The following is a 23955-nucleotide window of genomic DNA, read 5'->3' as shown; positions in this document are numbered from 1 at the left end:
TCAACTTCACTAATTGTGTACATTCTCATTAAGGTTTAGTGGGAAAGATGTAATCAGTAATGAAATAAGTTTGAGACCTACAAATGACAGTATTCACTGTTGTAGTTTAACTTTAGAAAGCTAAGAATAAAAAGTTTATTTTCTAAAATACTTGCTTTGGTCTCAAATGTTAAGTATACCAAAATACGGACCATAACTGGTAATCCCCAACTTGCAAAGACCGGTGTTTCCAAAATTCACCTTTATATATTAATTGATTGGCAGTCAGAGACTATTTTCAATACTTCAAAGAACTGTTAAGTTCCCAGTTCAATCTAAAAAAGCCTCTGGGGCTCAGATCACGCTTGGGATATAAAATATAACTTTGATAATAATATTTCCCCACATCAAACTACCATTTTTAACATCGCTTTTATTTCCAAAAAAAAAAAAGTCCTGAATTAATTTAGCAATTGTCTCCCACCTTTCCTCAGATGTTTATCTGCAAAATAGACTGAGGGGCATACCAATTCTGACTGGCTTACTTAATGTCCTTCTCGCTCATAAGTGGTCTACAAAATAGAAACTTCCAGTGGTGAAAAAACAAATACGGCATTACAAATTTTCATTTTTCACATCAATCCGATCTCATGGCATAATATTCAAATTTATTTGAATGCTCAAAGATTAGAAACTTTTTCCATCTCCCAAGATAAGCTGAAAGGACAGAAAATAAGTTGTTGGTTTTCTTTTTTTATTCCTCCATTCCCCCTCCCCCCACCAATTACCTCCTATTATCATTCAGAAGCTAAATGGTTTTACAGACCCAACTTACTCTGCATTCTCATCTCAAATTTATGAGGTACAACATTTTCAGAAATACTAATAATTTTCAAAATTAAAGTATAGGGATTTACTTACTAATTCAATTAAAATGACCAGACTGTTTCACTAACATTTTGCTGAACCTCCTCTTTCATACCATTTTTTAAGAGGTTGGCAATTAAAAGACAGCAAATAATTTTCATAAACAAACAACTAACACAGAGAGAGGGGTGAAGGGAGAAAAACTGGTAAACTTCCAACTTCCTGCCTTCAGGAATGAGACCTAAGCAACAATCCAATTAAGAAAGCAAGCAGTGTAAGGAAAAAAATTTAAAATAACCCCCTAGTAGTAACTTTGACACCAAGTATGACAGTCTCCAAATCAAAGTAATTAAAACATTTTTTAAGTCTGGAATGACTAAAGCTGTTAAAGAAAACATAAAAATATTATGACATTTACCTGAGAATACAAAAAATAGCTCTGTTACAAATTTGCCAAAGCCACAGTTGCAAACTGTACAACCTGTAAATACGGAGAGACAGCACATCACATGGGTTCACTGTCCCAAGAAATCTGTGATTGAGATGGTGGACGAAACATGGTTCCAACATGACAAAACCACCACCAAAACAAGTCTCCAGCTTCTTAGAAAATGAGTGAGTAGTATTAGTTAGAAAGAAGGAAGACATAGGGAAAAGAGACCTGCTAGCACAGCTGCCCTTCTCTCTGGGTTGGTGTTCAGGTTCTGCCGGGGGCAAGCTGTACAATCTTCAAATGACTCCGGCCCTCAACTCCCACACCTATTAAATGAGAGGGTTAGGCTGGTCAGAATCTGTGGTTTCTTCCAGCTCTAAATTTTTTTAACTCTAAAGGCGTCCCTTTATAAAAGTTTGGACAACTGATAAACAGTATATCAAGTTTTTGTGCCTATTAATAAAATACAAGAAATCAATTCAAACCACTCAAATATGACTAACATTCTTTGTCTGGACAAAGAATGAATGCTCCCCATGGACCAAGGTGGGTCCTATGGGAGACAGAGTAAGCTGGGGTGGCGTCACCTAGGTGTATCCAAGAGGGTTACCTGAAGCTTGAACAGACCTCAGCAAAATAAACATGAAGACCCTGCAACATCCAAGAGGCTGAGGAAGGAGTAAGCAACAAGCCAGAATACAGATGCATTTTCACTGTCAAGCAATCTGAAGTGAGGAATCCTGAGCAATGGAGGCAGGAGGTAGAAGACACAGGAGGAAAGAATGAGCTTTAAATGTGTGCCAAATCTATAACAGCACTGAAGCTAGATCACCATGCACCATTCAAGTGAAGTTTGCTACTAGTCTTTCCTCTCTTCCCTTCTTCCTTTTCCAACAGGGATGGGAGGGTAGAGGGGGTGTTAAATCAGGAACAGCAAGACAAAGCAAGAGTAGAAAAGCCCAGGCAGAAGAAAAAAAGTCATGATGCCCCCCTTCCTGATTATTGGCTTCCCGCTCATAGTGGGCAGAGCTGGGAATGGGCATGGGGGAGAAGCGTTGTCCTTAATTTAGGTTTGGTTTTGGGTCTTTATTTGTTGGCACTGAACATTTTAATAATCAAATTGAGACTTCTGCAATTAGTTACTGAAAGACAACTTGTATTATCTAACAGCCACCAGAAAAGTCAAGTTTATCTACAGGCAGATGAGCCAGCCTCACAAACTGAAAGGGACAATGAGTAACACACAAAAAAAGCTGTTTGATAATTACATTACATATATTGCTTTTCACCCTAATACAATAAAGAGGCAACACAGCAGAGAGTAGAGAAGCACACAAATGTGATCCTATTAAACATAACTCAACCCACCCAGCTTCTCTGCCTATCCTAAGATGGTTCAGCCACTAACAATCCCAGAAACCTGCCATAACATGACTCAAGAATCTAAAACTGATTCTTAAAATTTGCTGGAGTGGCCTGAATATAACAGATTCACTTTAAAAGGCAGAGACTGTGTCTTGCTCCATGCTATATCTCGAACATTTAGGATAGTGCCCCTTATATAAAAGGTGCTTTAAAAACTACTGTTCTTCTTTCTAGGAGATGGCTGCTATGTTAGGTTCTAGGGAAATAGAATCTGAACAGATATGTCTGCAGCTGAGCTGGCTTTTTAGTTAAAAACATATTGAGTCTTACTATGTACAAAATTATAATACAGAGGGGCGCCTGGGTGGCTCAGTCGGTTAGGCATCCAACTTCAGCTCAGGTCATGAGCTCACGGTTTGTGAGTTCGAGCCCCGCATCATGCTCTGTGCTGACAGCTCAGAGCCTGGAGCCTGCTTCAGATTCTGTGTCTCCTTCTCTCTCTCCGCCCCTCCCCAACTTGCGCTCTGTCTCTCTATGTCTCTCAAAAAATAAATGTAAAAAAATTTTTTTTTAATTATAATACAGATTACTTTCATCCTTAACCTTTCATAACTAGTCAAGTATTTGAAAAATGCATGTATTTTCAATACTGTTCTACAACAATGCAGAATACATGTGAAAAATTTAAACTCGGCGATTCCAATAGAATTAATGTATATATTTTTAAAAACTTAGCAGAAAACCCTCTAAATAAATACAATATAATAATACTACTAAATGCAAACTAGTTTATTTTAAAAAGAGAGGAAGAGTTTAAAAATATATTATCCACTATTTTATTAATATTCTGTTGGCACAGATTCTCTCTTTTCAGTGACAGCCAGAATTAAGAGCCTACTATCTTAGAGAGTTATAGTATCATCATCCCTCTCTTAAAGATTAGGAAACTGAGGTCCAGAATTTAATGACTTTCCCAAGGTCATATTACTAGTGATCAGTAGAGCAGGAGTTTTAATTCAAGAAAGTCAGATTCCCAAGCCACGCTAATTATAATGCTGAAGAGCTGAGTACTACTGACTCTCTCCAGAAGATAGAATATCCTATTTTAATGATTATAATGTTTAATTCTGAAATATACGCTAAGCTTCCAACCTACTTCTACTAATGTGAATAAACCCTTCCTGAGTGAAAATTCTATGTAGCAGATACCAGTAAAGTTTCTAACAGTTGATATATTAATCATATTGTTCTGATTGTACAGTATTTACAAGAAGTGTTTGTGACTGTAAAATTGGACAGTTTCCAAAATGGTACATAAGGGATGCATGTCTTATTGTAGGTTTCAAGAACTAAAGGATGTTGGCTCCGGTAGAGTCCTATTATCTTATTATTTCATTGTCACATCTTATCTTAGTAATAAATGCAAGAGACAGGGTGGGATAGATATTCCAGTATAAGTCAGTGCTTCTCAACATGAGAGGAGTCCCCCCACCTCCCGGGGACATTTGGCAATGTCTACAGACATGGTCATTGTCATGATGGTGTGTGCAGGGGGGGAGTGCTACTGGAATCTACTAGGTAACAAGAGGAATGCTGTTAAACATCCTATAATGCACAGGACAGCCCTGCCTGCTTCCAACAAGGAATTAGCCAATCCAAAATGTCAACAATGCCAAGACTGAGAAACTCTAGTGTAAGAGATTAAATGTCCGAGGCACTTAGCAGAGAAGGTGGTGTGGGTGTTTAGAGACTGTAACTATAAACACTAAATCAGAGAGTCCAAGTAACACTCAGTAAAGATTAGGAATAGTACTGGAGCCTTGAGGAGCAATGGTATGGGGGCAGCTTCCTGCCTCATTAGAGTAAAGGTGAGTAATCAGAGAAGGTGATAGCAGCTTCTATCGGTACTCTCAGCTTTAATAGTTGTACTAATATTTTTGTCTGATAAAAGAACAGAAAATCGAAAAAGGTAGGTAGTAAAAATAAAAGTAGTTTACTGGAGAGATGAGAAACTTTTTATTCAACTGCACACAGTTCCACTACCAACTTGTTTCTATTACATACGGCAGGAACCTAGAGGGTTACAATCTCAAATAAGAACAATGGGTGTTGTGGACATACCATAAGAAAAGCCAGAATAAATATATAACCATGTGCTTCATTCTGAACATCAGTATTCTGAAGACCAAACATGATTTCTGGAAACCCGGCTTTGAGCTCCCAAACGTATAAATGCCCTGATGGTATACTATTGTTTCTTCCTGGGCTTTCCTTCCTCTGAATATGGGAATCATCTGTCACAAGATTAGGCAGTAAAAACTGGGCACATAGTAAGCTCTGAGACAGAGTGGACCTAAAATGAAAACCAAAACACAAAATTTCCCCCAGTGTCGCCCTGCTTTGCGTGGCTGACTTTTACCACCATGTTCTTGCTCCTTTTTCCTTGAATGCTCTTCTGTAGGAGACCTCCTTCTTCATCCTATCATGTTAGTTTTCTTTCTACCCTCAATCATATTTCTTCACCAAAATCATTTTACCCTCTTTTCATTCCCATTTCACTCCTGTTTCCTTTCTTCCAGCTCTGTCTTACTCTACCTTCTCAATAGTGCCAACTAGTACTGGAATTATAAAATGAGAATTTTGGAGTTGAAAGAGTCAGACTTACTATTAGTACTTACTATTAGCTCTTACTATTAGTAAACGCCCATGATACCCACCTCTCTTCATCATACCCACACTACTAACAAGTGGTTAGCCAACTCAGCTTAAACACATTGAGATCACCTCTACTAACTTTCTGAAACCACGAATCACTTGTTCTCATTAACAGGTATTGAAAGATTGCTCATGATACCTAAACAGAGCAATAGAATTGGTCTGAAATTGCTCTTGCTTCACAGATATCAACTTCTCATTATCAACATTAACTAGAAAAAAGCTCACCATCCTAACTACAGTTGGCCAAATTTGCAGACTTATGCGCTTTGAAAATTATCTTTTGATAGACTGAAACATTTAACTAAGCGCAGACACATGATTCATCTAACAAGCCGTGTTTGACATTTTGTCAGGGTAAGGAATGACTCATTAAATCCCCAAAATGGCACGCAAGGTATGTTTTACCCTCCTACATTGTTCGGGTTTATTCTCCCCTAAGTACGTATCCAACAGAAGATACTGATTAATTGGGAAGATTCCGGGTCTTGTTGGGTAAATACGGTACTGTACTTAATACAGTAGTATAAAGGCTCGTGAAGTCTGGGCAGATACAGGAGAGCAAAACTAAAGTGATTTATTATTGTGCAATAAAGGAAGTAGATCCTAATTTGTTCTGTGCTGGCTTACCCCCTAAAGGGCAGCGGGGTGCGAGTCCCATGAACCCAGCCGTGCGGGTGAGTTATCTAGTTTAAATGAACGTCTCCGGCGTTCCACCGAAGTTTGAACGGTTCTTGGAGCTTAGTCTCTGGCTGTTGCTTCCCCACAGAAGCCCCCTTCAACTCGCCCCGGGCGCGAGGCTCGCAGCCTCCCTGCCTGGCAGCTGAGCCCGTCGCGGCCCACATGGGGTCCCCGCCGTGCTGACCCCGCCGCCGCGCTCTTACCTTGGTGAGCTGGGCGATTTTCTTGCTCATTTTCAGGTGCAGGTCCTGGCTGTAGTCCATGCTGTGCCCCGCCTGCTGCGCGGCGGCCGGAGAGGGCGCGAATTTGGCCGCCCCGGCCGCCGGGCCGCCGTAATAGTGCTGCTGCCAGCTCATGCCCGGGGTCGCCATCTTCCCGATAGACCCCGGCCCGGGCACCCGTCCTCGCGCTCCGGGGGCGGGCCGAGGAGCAACAGCGTCTGGGAGGCAAGAACCCGGGCGGCCGCTTCCGGACCCGACCCCCGGCGTTTGACAGCCGCGGCCGCAGGCGCCCTCCGGCCCACGACCCCCCCCTCCCCGTCACTCCCGTCCAGGGACGGGGCAGCCCAGCCGGCTCGAGGCCGCGGACGACACCGGCGCGGGGCAGACGCCCGGGGTCCAGCGGCGGCGGTTCCGGGCCCGACCCGCTCTTGCCAGCTTTCCAGCTGGCTCCTGGCGGGGGCGTCGTGGGCAGCGTGGCCCCGCAAGTCCCGCTCCCACCCGCAACCAGGGACCTGGCAAGACGGCCGCCGCCGGGGCTGCGGAGGGAGGAGGAGACGGGGCGGGCTGGTGCGGGGGAAGGCGGGACATGGAGGAGGACGCGGGAGCCGCGGAGCCGCCGTTACCAGGGCGCGCGGCCCGCGGAGCGCGCGGGGACGACTACGTCATTTCTCCGCAGCCAAGCCCCGCCCCGGGCCGCCGCCACCGCCAGCCCCGCAGCCTCGCGGCGGGTAAAAGGCGCCTCGGGAGGGCCCGCTGGGACCGCGCCGCCAGGTGCTTCACCTTGCCGTGGGGATCCCTGAGCCCCCAACTGGGCGGGGAGCCCTGTGTGCCGTGCGTGGGGCTCTACGTAAAAATTTCTGCGAGAGTGGATGAAGCTGTGGTCCTTTCGACTTGCAGAACGCGTGCCGATTTACTGACGGTTTTCCACGTGTAACATCGCGTGCGCTTGGGCTAACTAGCTTTTCCCCAAGAAGGGCGTCAAGCTCACATCCAGTTCCCTCCCAAAGCTGGCCTCAGCACCGCAGAACGTGGGTAATGAAATAGCTGGGAATGGAATAATCCCTCCCTTAAACCTTTCAAATTCATGCAAATATGATGGTTACAGTGTAGTTGGCCGACCTACTAAGTGCCAGGCATTTGTCCTTCATTCAACGTCAAGTATGTGTGTGTGGGGAGATCATACCTCATCAGTCAATAGCAGAGCACTGCACCCTTACTTTTTCCCAGTCTTAATGGAGCCCGAGGCAATTATATATGGAATCTACTTTACTTCCAGACAGCGGGGAAAAACAGAAGTTGGAACAAGATGCCAGCTCCTTAAGGTTTTGGGGCTGCGCCAAAATGTGTCATTACTTGTGATTTTCACCTCTCTAAATGTGTTATTTCCTACTGATTTTCTCCTAACATCTCTACTCCTGTAGATCAAGTGATTTTTTTTTTTTTTTTTTTTTTTAAATTTTTAAGTGTATCCTGTGTTGAAGTAAATAACTCGTTTTAGGGCGATCTTAACAGAAACTTTAAAAATGTAGAATTGTGCCTATTTTAGAAACTCTGTTCTCTGGGCAGTTTTGCAGAACTGAATTCCCCCACATTATAATATGTAATTTCTCTTTAGGATGCAACTAACCATTGTATAAACTTGAGATTATTAACAAATCCGACTGGGGACAAGATTATCGCAAAGTATCTGACTGTAACAAATCTAAACCAACAAGGTGAAGATTGAATAGCATCATGAAATAGTTCCAGAACTGTTGGAATGCCAGAAAAGAAGACTGAAATTGGCTACATCTTTTCCCAGGTGCTAGGTACTCAGCCCACCCCACCCCAAGTCCCCCAAAATAAGTGGTATAGTTCCAAGGTCTGAATGGAGCAGATGCCCAGAAACAAATATCATGTAAATTTTGCTTTGCTCTTAAACTCTAATGATTCAATGAAATTAAAGAGAATTAGGAGCTAGTGCTATTTCATCAAATTCTAGGCATAGAAGATGAACACTCATTTTTGAACTCCTATATCCTTTACATGCTAAGCAAAAATGTATGCTCAAAAGACTCCCCATTTCCTTAAATTTTTATAATTAAGTCTTGCTAGGGCAAAGAAGGTGTTTTTAGTTTTGTCTCTATAATATAGTGGAAAGTGTATAATAAGGAGATCAATGTATAGCCTCAGCTGAACCTGTTTGCTCCTCAAATTCCTCCTCTGAAAAGAGACAGTATTTATCAGTCTCTTCGCACTCTAACTGGGCAGTTAGAGGTTGCGGCCCTGGTTTACGCTGAACCCTATCACATGAGATCCTGGTGTCACTGTACAGCATAGCCCAAGAGGAGCCTTATCCTAAATACTATGCTCACAAGACATCCAGTGTCATTCCATGAATTTAATATTTTTGCCCTACCACAATGGGATAACACAGGTCATCTTGTATAGGATTCTATGCAATTATAAATAATATAAACATAAAGAATAATATAATACACCCATAATCCTATTACCCAGAATCTCACTTTTTAAAAATCCAATAAAGGAGGTATGCAATAGGAGAGAAAACAGGAAAAGCTAGTTAGGCAAGAAATCTTTATTTAGTACCTGTTTCTCTCATGAGATGGTTTATGCAGAAATATTTATTGAATACTTATTATGTTCCAGGTGCTGTTAGGTGCTGAGGTTGCAGTCATGACTAAGAATCAGTCTCTGTCCTCAAAAAGTTAGCAGTCTAGCAGGAAACAAAGAATAAGGTGCAATGCAATGTGGTGTTAAAGGAACTCACAAGAGGGGCACTTAACCTCGCTTGAGGTGTCAGAGAAGACTTCACACACACAAAGGCAATAATTGAACAGACTTCTGAAGGATGAATTTTTCAGATAAAAAGGGTAGGAATTTTTCAGATAAAAAAAGGTGGACTACAAACTCTGAAGGTGAGAGAGAACATAAACCACTTAGGGAGCAGCAAGTGGTATGGTATGGCTGGAGCCAAGAGCTTGATGGGATGTCAAAATATGAGATAGAGCAGATATCAAGATCATTCATGGGGGTGGTGCTTGACCATTCATGGGGGTGGTATTTGCCTTGATAAATAGTTGGGACTTTATTCTGAAAGCAATAATGAACTAATGAAGGGCTTTACACAGAAAATGAAACAATCAGATTTGCTCTTTAGTAACATAATTCTTGTGACTGTGGAAAATGGATTCAGAGGCAACTTTATAGGCAAGGAGACTAGTTATGAGGCTCTTGCACTTATTCAAGTGAGAGAGGATGGAACATTGACCTAAATTATGACAGCGAGAATAGAAAGAAACGGATGTATGTGAAACATCCCTAAAGTAAAACAGGACATTGAGGCCGAGGAAGAGAAAGCAATCAAGAGCTCCACCTGAGATGGCCTAGAGGAGAAGGGACAGGTGGGAGAAAGTGATAAGTTCAGCGTAGAACCTGTTACTTTTGAGGTGCCTATGGGACATCCAAATGGAGTTGTTCAGTTGCAATCCAATACAGAGTAGAAGAGGTAATATGGTAATCAAGTTTGAATACAATAGGAGAAGGTTGCTTACAAAGAGGAAACCAGAAGCTATTAGTATATGAAAAGAAGCATCTGTCTAGGCACGGTTGTTATCTATGGTATCCTCAAGCTTCTCTCTGAAGAAGAGTCATAACCCATGGATGGAAGCATCAGGCCAAAGGAAACAATGCTGGAGACATGGGCTCATAGTAAAGCAGAGGTAGAGGCTGGTACAAGGGAGCAGTCACTGAAAACAGGTAGAGGAATAAGCTGGAAGTAAGAAGAATTATTGCCTGTTAGAGCTGGAATAGAAGTTCAAGTCCAAACCTATTACTTTATACATATTGAAGATAAGAAAGGTAGAGTTGTGGGGTGCCTGGGTGGTTCAGTCGGTTAAACATCCAACTCTTGATCTTGGCTCAGTTCATAATCTCACAGTTCTTGAGTTCAAGCCCCGCTTTGGGCTCTGTGCTGATGATGCAGAGCCTGTTTGGAATTCTCTCTCCCCCTCTCTCTGCCTCTTCCCTGCTTGCGCACCCACACTCTCTTTCTCTCAAAATAAATAAACTTAAAAATTTTTTAAACAAAACATTAAAAAAAAAAGAAGGGTTAAGTTGCACAGATTTTCAAAACCAATTAATAATAGAGCTAGAAGACAGACCTAGATATTTTATACCCAGTTCTTTCTGGTTTACTAAACAATAGTTTAAAGCTATTCATAGGGGAATCTCTGCTCTGATGTTCTTTGACTAGAAATTTCTTATTCTAAAACCTCCAAGCTCTGATTTTTCAATTATGATTTATATTTGGAATGATGCCTCCCAGGCTCTCAAATTCCCTACACACTTTCTGAATTGTTAGAAATGGTAGGGGGAGGGAAGAAGAAAGTGGTAGTGGGGGCTGTAAGGGCTGATTAATGAAGCTAATGCAGTGTCCATGTCTCCTTCCAGGAGGGGTCCTAACTAGTGATAACATGGTTAAAAATTTACTAAAAAATTATGAAAATAACTTTTTTGTGTTTTTCTCTCAAGACTCCCAAATTGTATATACATCAGACTCCAGAAAACCTAGATTAACCCAAGCAGCAGTACCTGAAGTTAAGAATTAATATTAAGTGGGGTGCCTGGGTGGCTCAGTCGTTAAGCATCTAACTCTTGATATTGACTCAGGTCATGATCTCACATTTTGTGAGATTGAGCCCCATGTAGGGTTCTGTGCTGACAGCATGGAGCCTGCTTGGGAGTCTTTCTCTCTCTCTGCCCTTACTTCCTTCTCAAAAATAAGTAAACATTTGGGATACCTGCGTGGCTCAGTTGGTTAAGCGTCCAACTTTGGCTCAGGTCATGATCTTGCAGTTCATGAGTTCGAGCCCATGTTGAGCTCTGTGCTGACAGCTCAGAGCCTGGAGCCTTCTTCAGATTCTTTCTCCTTTCTCTGCCCCTCCCCCACTTGCACTCTGTCTCTCTCCCTCTCTCTCTCTCAAATATAAATAAACATTTAAAAAATAAAAAAAATAAACATTTTAAAAAAAGAATATTAGGATTTAAATGTGTCTTAAAAGTTAGGGGGCGCCTGGGTGGCTTGGTCGGTTGGGCGGCCGACTTCGGCTCAGGTCATGATCTCGCGGTCTGTGAGTTCGAGCCCTGCGTCCGGCTCTGGGCTGACAGCTCAGAGCCTGGAGCCTGTTTCAGATTCTGTGTCTCCCTTTCCCTCTGCCCCTCCCCTGTTCATGCTCTGTCTCTCTCTGTCTCAAAAATAAATAAACGTTAAAAAAAAATTAAAAAAAAAAAAAAGTAGACCAAAAGCAACAACAACAAAACAGCTGCACTGGACTTCATTAAAATTAAAAACTTTTGTGCATTAAAGGACATCATCAACAGAGTAAAAAAGCATCTCATGGAATGGGAGAAAATATTTGCAAGTTATATATCTGATAAGGGAATAATATTCAGAATTTATTTAAAAACCCCCATAACTCAATAACAAAACAATCAGGTTAAAAAATAGGAACAGGCACCTGGCTGGCTCAGTCAGTAGAGCATGCAACTCTTTTAAAAATTTTTTTTCTTTACATTTATTTACTTTTGAGAGACAGAGACAGAGCACAAGCTAGGGAGGGGAAGAGAGAGGAGACACAGAATCCGAAGCAGGCTCCAGGCTCCAAGCTGTCAGTACAGAGCCCAGTGTGGGGCTCAGACTCACAAGCCATGAGATCATGAGCTGAGCCAAAGTGGGACACTTAACCAACTGAGCCACCCAGGCGCCCCTGGAGCACACAACTCTTGATCTGGGGTCATGAGTTTGAGTCCCACATTGGCATAGAGACTACTAAAAAAAAAAATGGGTAAAGGACGGAAGTACACATTTCTCCAAAGAACATATACAAATGGCCAATAAGCACATGAAAAGATGATAAGTTGCTCCAGATCACTAATAGAGTAACGAAAATCAAAACCACAATTAAATACTGCTTCACACCCATTAGAATGGTGATTATAGAAACAAAAGAGAAAATAACAAGTGTTATGTGGAGAAATTGGGACACTTGTACATTGCTGGTAGGAATGAAAAAATGGTACAGCCATTGTGTAAAACACTATGGCAGCTCCTCAAAAGATTAAACATAGTATTACCATATGATGTAGCAATTCTGCTTCTGGGTATGTACCCAAAAGAATAAAAAGCAAAGACTCAAAGAGATATTTGTATAGCAATGTTCTTAGGAGTATTATTAACATAGCCAAAATGTGGAAGCCAAGGTGTCCATTAATAAATGAATGGATAAACAAAATATGGTATATACATACAATGGCATATTACTCAGCCTTAAAAAGGAAGGAAATTCTGACACATGCTTACCACATGGAAAACCCTTGAAAACCTTATGCTAAATGAAATAAACCTGTCACAACAGGACAAATACTGTATGATTCCACTTATATGAGGTGCCTAGAGTAATCAAACTCAGAGATATAGAAAATAGAAGGGTTGTTGCCAGGGGCTGGAGGGAGATGGGAATGGGAAGTTATTATTTGATGGGCACAGAGTTTCAGTTTTGGAAAATAAAAAAGTTCTGGAAGTGGATGGTGGTTATAGTTGCACAGCAATGTAAATATACTTAATGCACTGAATGGTACTCTTAAAAGCGGTTAAAATGGTAAATTTTTTGTTATGTGTATTTTAACACAATAAGAATATTGACACTGACTTCTTCAATGAAATATACTCTCATTACCTTTGGGAAATCTATTCCAGAGAACAGATAAACAGAAAATACTGTTCCATCAACCAAGAAGTATCTATTGAATGCTTCCTTCATGGAGTGAAATAATCATTTCCTATCCCAGGTCATGGTTAGCTATAGAGGACATCTAGATATGAAGTTTGAAAGAAGAACGAGGTAGGGGAATGTTCTTCTTTCTCCATTTTTCCTTTCCCATCCTTCCCATCTGGATCAGAAGGGTCATAGAATTCAAATCAGAGAGTAAATTGAGAGTGGAACCAAATATCTACACAAAAATGCCTGGTCGGGCAGGTGATCTCTAAAGAACCTCCTAACTCTCCTCTCTTCTGCATCACATTGTTAAGCCTCTTAGGAACATTCAGTACTTGAATGAAACTTAATCTAAGGTTTTACAACAAAGCTTAATAGCATAAGGAACTCAGAATTAATAAAGAATGTGTACAAGCAACTGAACTCCAGTGGTACCAATAAACACACCAGATCTCTGTAAAACTTGACACATGTACAGAACTTTTTTTGTATTAAACATTTTCCAAATGACGTCCATTACTTTGGTGACAGTCTCTAAGGATAATGGAATCCAAATCCTTCTTCTATTCCAGGACTGATTGTGGCACTAAACCACCTCTTTTTCTTCATCTGTAAAGTTAGGATATTGAACTAAGTGATCTTGAGGATTTTCTGTATTTCCCATATATTACATGTTGAATTATTTCATATTTTTAGAACACATAATTTGATTATATTTATTTGGATATACTACAATCAGTCATATACCAACTCTTGTGTTTACTTCCTAACACATCCAAATAAGTGGTAAATCCATTTGGCTGCAAACTGGTAGACATTACTATAAAGGAGTATGACTCCTGTTAACTGTTATTTGTTGATGTCTGGGACTGTGTTCCTTTCTCTTTCTCTCTTTCTCTTTTTTCTGTTCCTTCCCCATGAATTTAGAAAGCTCATTGCTGTCACATCAATCATTTGAAAGTGGTATATAATACTTCTAAAATGTTTGATGCACAAAAAGATCCTCACTAAATGTTCCCAAATTTTAGTTAATTTTACTTTCTCCACCAAAACTATAATTAGCTTTTCCTTTATGAACAAAGCCAACCCTTTCTATAAAACATAATCAACGAGCAACTAACTAGTTTATCCATCCACTTTGTTTGGATTCCTCAGAAAGCAGACTGAATCAGGTAGTTTACTTAATAGGTAATCTTGGGAAGCAGAGAAACTGAGAGAGATAAGAAGGAAAAGGCATTTGACAATACATTATTGAGCTGGCTACCACATTGATCAGTTGGGACTCAGTTTTACTAAGGACCCTCTAAGAAACCATATAGAATGCATCTCAGAATTTTCCTGCCCAAGGACAAAAGGCTGATGCATTTATCAATTGACTCATTTAACTCATTAATTTAGGGCAGCTTCCAGAGGAATAATCCTCTCATATGTCTGGTCATTCAGTGTAGGCTTAGTGAGCTCCTGTGGCTTTGTAAAGAGAGGTGAGTCAGAAAGGCAGAAAGATGCAGCAGACACTTGAGTAGGAACTGTGGCATGCATGGGAACTGTCCAACACCTCTGCAGCTGAAATCAAATGAAGTGCCACAGGACACCAAAAGTATCTGCTACAATCTATCACTGAAACGTTTCAGATCCATTTTTGCCCTATATAAAATCCATTCAGTCATCAATTCTTTAAGGTCACGGCCGGCTTCTCCAAAGGACTTAAGGCGACAGAGTTAGTGTAGCAAACAGATGTCCCATGCTGCAACTGGTCCAAAGACCTCAATTTGTATTCATCAGGTCCCTTCTCCACCACCCATTATAGATTTTCCTTACTCTTGGCAAGCACGTTAGCTGGTCTGAATTATTTGTTTGATGGATAGACCCAGGTTTCACCCCCTGAGGAGGCTATGCCCATGCTCAGGTCAGGCGGAGGTTGCTACAGTTTTTCATTCAGTGCTATAGGGGAATCCCAGTGAATCTTTTGTGATCTAGAAATACTTCTCCTTGTCCCCATTATTTAGCCAGGTGCTTATGACAACATATAAATTTACCTTCCAGTATAAAAAATGCCTTTATTTATCTGCATGTACCCTGGCATAAAGAGCCAAAGTGAACAGGTGGCAGTCATAGCTATCAATTTTGTGAGACTGTTGTAGTACTCCCTGGTAGTAGAGATTTTCTCCTTCCCACCAACAGTAACCAAGATCTGTAAATTAACAGAGCCTAAGGATGTGAGAATAGGAAGCACAAATTCTATAAGAGGCTTACTGGGTATGATGGTGAGAGGAGTCATTCCTACTTCCCTAGTTTGGTGTCCAGGCTCATGTATTCTAACTATTGAGTACACAGCACCACGTATTTGTCATGGGCTCAGCGCATATACCTCCTCATGTAGAACAACTCCCAATCATATAGGGTGTTGTCCCCAAACTAACTGAACCCTTACTAGTCCATTTTAACACTCTATCAGATCAAATTCTTCTAGATAATATGGTGTATGGTAGGAATAGTGGATTCTATTGTCTTGTGTCCATTATTGTCTTGTTGTATCTCTTTTACTATGGGTCTTTTAGTCCAAAGTGATGTTATTAAGGATACCATGTCAGTAAATAAATCATTCTGTAAGCCCTCAGATAATAATCCTGAAAGAGATGCTATGGGTAAGGAAGCCAAGAACATATCCAGAATAGGAGATGCTTCCTGGAAGGATGAATCACTTCTTCCCCCAGAGAGGGGTGAGGGATCCAATGCAATCAGCTTGCCATTAAGTACCTGGCTGGTGTCCTTGAGATTTGGTACTTTACTGAATGCTCAGTATTGGTCTTTGCTGCTGACAAGTCAGAACTTCTGCAGAAGCAGTAGCTATTTCAGTTTAGTGAAAAGGAATCGATACTACTGGAGCCATGCATGGCCTCCATACCCACTAATAAGGCTACTGTGTGCATGGGCCTATTGTACTAGCATTGGGGTAGTAAGAACAGAGGCTGGTTGACATTTACATGAACAGAATCTTGTCTACCTGGTTGCTCTCTGGGAGACAGTGTAAGACACAAGGATGTGCATGTTCGTTTCTACTCCTACACTTCATATGCCTCTCTCCCAAGCTTTATACTTGATAGTATAGTTTTATTCATCCTAGGCCCCTGATCAATCAGCCAAGTAATTCACCACTGCACAGAAGAGCATATATATCCTTATATCAGGCTAGTTCTTCTTCCATATACCAAGTGCCCGCTCCAATCTCTGCCCACTATGAGACTTTATTTTTAGCACAGGCTTTTAGTGGTAGTAATCCTATGAATGGGATATAGTACAATAGCAGACCATTTTCACTTGTACCAACATATAGAACCAGGCCATGTTTAAAATAGGCTTATATTTTTTCCGTTCTGTCAGTTGGTCACAGGGAACATTTCATGAGGCCATAGGTGTGGAATGACAGAGAATCACTGATGCAACAGAAGGTGGTGATGTGGGAGTCCGGTCATCTGTTTGTGAAATTTACTTGTGCCCTCTGGACTTCTCAGACCTGATCCTGTATGTATCATTTCCATCATATGATGGATTACTGCTGTGCAAGCTCACCTTTACTTAGATTATTTGACAATATACTTCCATTTGCAGTCACTTGATGTCTCATAGTCAGGTGCTCAGTCTCAACTAGGACCCTGTAGTATAAGGAAACTTATTTTCAAATGGTGGGTGGTTCTTTGTAGCAGGAGGCATACCTTGACTCAGAATTATAGAGCTCTGAATTGTCATCTCTGTTGGATACTTATAGCACCACTGAATCTATTGGGTTGTATAGTCCTAGCAACAAGGAAACTTGTATTATTGCCTGAACTGCTGCAGAGTCTTCTCTTCTTTGAGTCTCACTAGAAAGTGGAAAATTTCTGCATCACTCAATTTGGTTTGGGGCAGTATCTGTTGCTTCTAAAATTAAGAGACAAAACTTGTGCTGTACTTCTTGCCAAGTGTTAGGAATGCGAAATTTAAGAATGAAGCATATCCATCCCAGTTATGCATTTGGGGCTTGGGAGAGTACCATAGGATGGCCTGCAAACACACTGGAGATGTCATGTATCCTGGTACTCCATTTATCCCCTGGCTTCTTTAAGCCTCCACTTTATTGAGGAGGGCATGATGGCATTTGGGCCCCCTGTTATGATTGGCATCTTATTTTTTAATATAATTTATTGTCAAATTGGCTAACATACAGTGTGTACAGTGTGCTCTTGGTTTTGGGGGTAGGTTCCCGTGGTTCATCGCTTACATACAACACCCAGTGCTCATCCCAACAGGTGCCCTCCTCAATGCCCATCACCCATTTCCCCCTCTCTCCCACCTCCCATCAACCCTCAGTTTTCTCTGTATTTAAGAGTCTCATGGTTTGCCTCCCTCCCTCTCTGTTTGTAACTATTTTTTCCCCTTCCCTTCCCCCATAGTCTTCTTTTAAGTTTCTCAAGTTCCACATATGAGTGAAAACATGATATCTTTCTCTGACTGACTTATTTCACTTAGCATAATACCTTTCAGTTCCATCCATGTTGCTGCAAATGGCATGATTTCATTCTTTCTCATTGCCAAGTAGTATTCCATCGTATATATAGACCATATCTTCTTTATCCATTCATCAGTTGATGGACATTTAAGCTCTTTTCATAATTTGGCTATTGTTGAAAGCTCTTCTATAAACGTTGGGGTACATGTGCCCCTATGAATCAGCATTCCTATATCTTTTAGGTAAACTCTCAGTAGTGCTATTGCTGGGTCATAGGGTAATTCTATTTTTAACTTTTTGAAGAACCTCCACACTGTTTTCAAGAGCAGCTGCACCAGTTTGTATTCCCACTAACAGTACAAGAGGGTTCCCGTTTCTCCACATCCTTGTATGATTGACATCTTAGATTCTGTATCTAATAGTCTTTGAAAAGTCTGAGTAGATGGCTATAGGTTCCCTTGTTGGAAGAGTTAACGTATATACTTATGATGGGGCTGCATGGTCTTTCCTTGACGGAATTAGGTTTCCTTTTCAGTCATTGCGTTCTTGGGATGGGAACTACCTCAGATCTGGAAACTCAATGAAGCATTATGATTTTCTATGATCAGGATGTTGACCCCAGCCTGCTGTTCACCTGCTTTTGATTTTTTTCTATTCATGAAAGTCAAGTAATACTTTCATAGGCTGCCTATCTATCTTATCTCTAGTAATATAAAGGTCTATTAGCCATTACCCCAAATCTCTAGTGTAGAGGAACCCTGAATTACCCCTCTAGTTTTGTTGCCTATTACAGTAATTATGCCTTTGATGTTTAAGTACAGCTGCCTGTCCTCTAATGTCATGAAATTCTTTCATTCTCATGGACCCTCAGAACCAAATTCTATGGTAACATTTTCTTCTGTGAGCCCTGGTCCATAGAGTATACTGCCACTGAAATTTAAAAAATGCTATCACATTTCTTATTGCCCTAGTAAAGAGAATAGTCTAGGAAATATAGCCAGGCAGGGGGTCTCACATAAAAACCAAATTCTAATATATATACCTCTTTGAGGCTTCTGATCTGTTCCCTAATACTGTGATAGGCAGTTTTGGCATCTCTACATTGTTGTTATGTCCTAACTTCAAGGCACCATTTCAGCAGTGTGTTGGGACAATCCAGGTGTCCCTGACAGGATATCAATCCCTGAGTCATGTTATATATTCCAACAAACTCCCCCCTATTCTGCTTTATATCCCACTCATCCTATTTTATATAACACCTTCAAATCCATTCCCATAGATCTTTCCCTCATTCCTGTCAGTATATATTAGCCAGATTCTCTAATTCTTTCAGTAAGTTATTTCTTCCCATAGCAGACTCTACCTTCCCTCATATAGTACTCTGGGACCTGACTCTCATTATTAAGCTGCACAGCAATCAGAAGAGTTAGTGGAGAAGATCCCAAGGAGGATAAGCATCATGTTGCCAGGCATTCAGCTCAGAGCAGTGCCCATCCTCTCAAGGCAAGCAAAGACTGCTGTTTTCTAGTGGGGGGGGGGGGGAGAGACTGGCTTCTACAGCCTCCATTATTCAAGAGCATCCAGGGTGTAAGGTCCTCACATATCCTCACAGATGCCTTCATCCCAATTCTCAGAGTCCCTGTCTTTCTCTGTCAAAGCCATGATGTGAGCACAGATCTTAGACCTGCACGTTCAATCTCATTTGTCATTCTGCTACTTTTAAGATTACATTCTGAACCTGATTTTTAGCACAGTCTGCTCTTTTGCTATAGGGTTTCTTTACTTTCTGTCACAGAGGACGTCTGACTTTCACAGAATTCCTTGAGTTGATAATTGGGTGAAATAAATTTGTCTCTCTTTCTTTAAGGCATTCGTTAAGGCTTCTAAGGCAGTTTACAAAAGCTACCCAATACTACTGCTTGTATAATTATCATAGACTCTTTTCATTCCAGTATTAGAGATACTGGATAAGCAAAGCTTTCCCTTCTACCACATCCTACTGCAGTTGAAAGTTTGATATTTATGCCAGAGGTATGGGCATCACAATTATCACCAGCAATGGGGTTTTTGTCTCCATCTGTCTGGTGAGTAAACCATTTCCAGAATACTATCTTGGGGGTTCACTTTTTAGGGTTATACCTGTCTTAATTTGAGTCCCTTCAAGAGCAGAGCCTTAAGTAAGGACATGAGTTTAGGTAATTTATTTGAGAGATGAATCCAGAAGTTTGGAGAGAGGAAGTGAGCTTCTCAACAGAAGGAAGATGGAAAAACCAGAAAAGGGTATGCTATTGATCCAACTACCACAGAGGGCAATGGCACTCAAGTCTTCTGAGGATCCTCTGAGGAACCATGTAGGATATACCTCAGAATTGCCCTTCCAAAGAATGGGAGGCTAAAAACTAATACCCTGGCTTCCACACTCCATTGTTCGAGGCATGCCTGGAGGCCTTTCTTCCCTACACTTTGGGCTTGCCCTGCACACAGCTATAGAGGCTCCCACTGCTTAAGAGAAAGACTTAGAAAGAAAGTCAGAGGGATGAGATGATGGGACTCTGTCAATATGCATGGGAAAGCACACTACAGCTGTAGCAGAAAGCAAAGGTGGGCTAAGTGGAGGCAGCACAGGTTAACAAGAGCATCTGCTTCATCACCAAAGCCAATCCCATATACCAGTGAATGGTCTCCTAGTGTCCTTTAATTAAATGTCCCCATCTCCTCCTTGTTAAGAACCCTAAATTATAGGCCCTATCCATTCTTACCAGAATAACTTTTATCTCCTCACAGGCAGTGAGTGAGAAAAGAAACAATCTACATTATTAAGTTAGCGCTAAAGTTAGGAAAGATCCTAGCAATAAGATTTGTGTGATTGTGATTTCCTGTCAGGTATATATGTGTGTTTTATGTGTGTCAAATTACTGGGGGAAAAGATCTAAACAAATTACCAGTTGTTCAGTCCTCACCTCTGGCTCCAACATCGAGTGCCCAGGAGATAGAATTTTGTCTTACTTTTCATGGCATTCTCTGGGAGGGTCTCTGTAAGAGAAGATATTAAAACATCTAGAGGAGTAATACTATACATTCTTCTACTGTTTTGTGAACTTCTGGTGCATCCGTCCAGATAATGGGAAGACTAGGAAGAAAGAAAAAGGTAATATTTAAGGGTATTATTAGTATTGATATTCTTTGCAAGGCTGAGGTTCAGTATGGGAGTGATAGCACACTGGGTAAATGTTTGGGTACATGTCTATCTCTCCCCTTCCTCCTTCAGTCCCCTTACCCCCCTCCAACTTGCTCTTCTCAGGTACCAGCATGTCATTGGCATTGGTTAATATGGGCTGGTCTCTAGACAACCCATTGAGGTCCAGAATTTAGAAACAAAACAGTGCATTTTGGCACCATCCTGCTTGAAGCTCCCTCTCTTTTCTCATTTGAAAATTTTATTGTTTCACTCTGGAGGGTGAGAAATGGGGTTAAGAAGGAAGAATTCAGGGAGAACAAAGAGTGGGGGCCAGATGAAGCAATAACGAGAGGAGTCCAGATTTAGAAAAGTTACGTCTAAAGGAATATTGGGGTCAGAATAATGACAACATTATTTTCTATCCTTTCCATCTAGTGCTTGACACTTTTTTCTCTCACCTCTGCCTCATGATTGGTTTTATTCACAACTTGAAAAGTGCTACTTCCTTTTTTTCAAAACTGTTTATTCACTTAAGTAAATGAGCTTAGCTTTCACTTCTCAACCTCTTTTCCTCTTTTTTCTTCCTGTCTTATTCTTTAATTTCTCACACTATCTTTATAAAAGAACAGTGAAAAGCAAAAACTGAAACAAAATATGAGGCATCATCAATATACACCTGTAAAACAAGTTTTACATATCCACATAACTGAACTAATAAAATGAATAACTGAGATGTCTTCCTTTAGGTTTCACCCCAAAGTTAAATCTGCCACAAGGATTTGTGTACAAGTAGTTTATTTGGGAAGTGGTCATAAGAAGCACAGGGGAGGAGGGGAAGCAGGACAGGAAATGGAGGGAGACATGCCACAGGTGGCACATTATTACTAGGCAGGTTATTGCCATGAGCAACTAGATCACTACCACTGTAGACCTTCTGAGAGATTGTGTAAAACACATCTGATGAATGGATAAAGAAGAGGTGAGGGGTGCCTGGGTGTCTCAGTCAGTTAAGCATCTGACTTTGGCTCAGGTCATGATCTCACAGCTCATGAGTACAAGCCCTGCATCGGGCTCTGGTAAGCTTCAGCTTAGAACCTGGAGCCTGCTTCAGATTCTGTGTCTCCATCTCTCTCTGCTCTTTCCCCCACTCATGCTCTCTCAAAAACAAATGAACATAAAATAAAGAGGTGGTATACACACACACACACACACACACACACACACACACACACACACACAGTGGAATATTACTCAGCCATAAAAAAGAATGAAATCTTGCCATTTGCAATGGCATAGATGGAACTAGAGTGTATTATGCTAAATGAAATGTCAGTCAGAGAAAGACAAATGCCATATGATTTCATTTATATGTGGAATTTAGGAAACAAAACAGATGAACATATGGGAAGGGGAAAAAAAGAAGAGAGAGGGAGGCAAACCATAAGAGATTCATATACAGAGAACAAACGAAGGTTGATGGAGGGAAGGAGGTGGGGGGATGGGTTAAATGGATGATGGGTATTAAGGAGAAAAGTTGTTATGATAAGCACTGGGTGTTATACGTAAGTGATGAATCACTAAATTCTACTCCTGAAACCAAGGTTACACTATATGTTACCTAACTAGAATTTAAATAAAAATTTGGAAGAAAACAAAAACACCTCTGAAATGCTCCCAACAAAAGACAAAGAAGCAGGAGTATTTACCCATCAATATTCACCCATTACAGTGGCTCCCTTTTTAGCTGTAGGGGACACATTCCAAGACCGCCGGTGGATTCCTGAAATCAAGAATAGCACCAAACCCTAGATACACTATATTTTTTTCCTATACATAGGAAATACATACCTGGGATAAATTTCAATTTATAAGTTAAGCACTGTAAGAGATTAACAACAATAACTAATAATAAAACAGAATAATCATAGCAATATACTGTAATAAAAGTTGTGTGAATATGATCTTTCTCTCAAAATATCTCATTGTACTGTACTGACCCTTCTTATTGTGATAATGGATTATCTGTTTTACTGGGGTTGACTGCAGGTAACTGAAACCATTGAAAGTTAAACTTTGGGTAAGCGGGCACTACTCTATGGGTTGAAGTTAGCTCCCAAGGCATTTACTCCCCAGAAGCCTTCAAACAGAGAAATCTTTAAAGTTAAGGTAGTCATTGGAGGTAAGCAAATTTTCTACCCAAATGAAGCTGACCTCCAGAATGAGCTGAGGAGATGTGAGCAGAGCATTAATGTCGGAGTTGCATATTTTTGTCTCAAAAACCATATGATAATTTAGCCTTTTTTTTCTCTCTGTATTGACTGTTTTAGTTTTCTTAAAACATTAAAAGTACTTTTCTATATTATGTTTTTGTAGGCTCCATCATAATAGTAATATTCTATAATGTCTCATGTTTCTCACAATACACTTCCAATTATTTCTTTTAACCTCAAAATAGCTCTTGATATGAATATTATTAGCTTCACTTTATTGTAAAAGAACTGTGGCTAAGATAAGTTAAGTATTACCCCATAGGGCCATCAAGTAAGTTGCTGATACTCAAACGTGGCTCTCTCGATTCTAACCTTGGTGCTTTTCCCATGATACTCACTTGTTTCCTATAATAGCACAGAATTTCTTGAACATAAGCATAAGATGTACTATACTAATAATGCTTAAACATTAAGTAAAAATCATTTTACCATTCTTTATGTGACTCTCTCTTACTCATATCCCTAGCTGGTGTACCCAGAATACATAATAGAAGATAAGGAACCACCATAAAGATACAAATGAAGTTAAAGAATAAAGGGTGTGAATGGAAGCAACACAAGTGCCCACAGGCAGATGAATGGATAAAGAAGATGTGATGTACACACACACACACACACACACACACACACGATAGAATATTACTCAGCCATAAGAAAGAATGAAATCAATGACCTGGATGGATCTAGAGGGTATAATGCTAAATGATATAAGTCAGTCAGAGAAAGACAAATACCATATGATTTCACTCATATGTGGAATTTATAAACAAAACAAATGAACAAAGGAAAAAGAGACAAACATGAAAAAAGACTCTTAACTATAAGAGAACAGACTGGTGGTTGCCAGAGAGGAGGTGGTTGGGGGGCTGGGGAAAATAGGTGAAGGGGATTAAGAGTACATTTATGCTGATGAGCACTGAGTAATATATGGAATTGTTGAATCGCTATGTTGTACAGCTAAGACTAGTATAACACTGTGTGTTA

The 23955-nt window shown here is 40.6% G+C and overlaps 1 protein-coding gene across 11 annotated transcripts in view; it reads right to left on the bottom strand.

Annotated features, from left to right (window-relative positions):
• The window catches only part of FAM184A (family with sequence similarity 184 member A), a 121759-nt gene extending 115223 nt beyond the window's left edge, over positions 1–6536 (bottom strand). For all 11 annotated transcript variants that reach the window (XR_002072072.2, XM_019418213.2, XM_019418210.2 and 8 more), the window contains exon 1: positions 6244–6536. Coding sequence is in view for 10 of the 11 variants with exons in the window: in XM_019418213.2 (XP_019273758.2) it covers positions 6244–6411 (168 nt within the window). In the remaining variant the exon portion in view is untranslated. The remainder of the gene's footprint in view (positions 1–6243) is intronic.
• Positions 6537–23955: the final 17419 nt, after the last annotated feature.

The sequence above is a fragment of the Panthera pardus genome, unplaced genomic scaffold, assembly GCF_024362965.1.
Source record: "Panthera pardus isolate Hobbes unplaced genomic scaffold, ASM2436296v1 HiC_scaffold_17, whole genome shotgun sequence".
NCBI lineage: Eukaryota > Metazoa > Chordata > Mammalia > Carnivora > Felidae > Panthera > Panthera pardus.
Note: the sequence above shows the minus strand (reverse complement) of the source record. Positions and strands in the feature narration are given on the sequence as shown.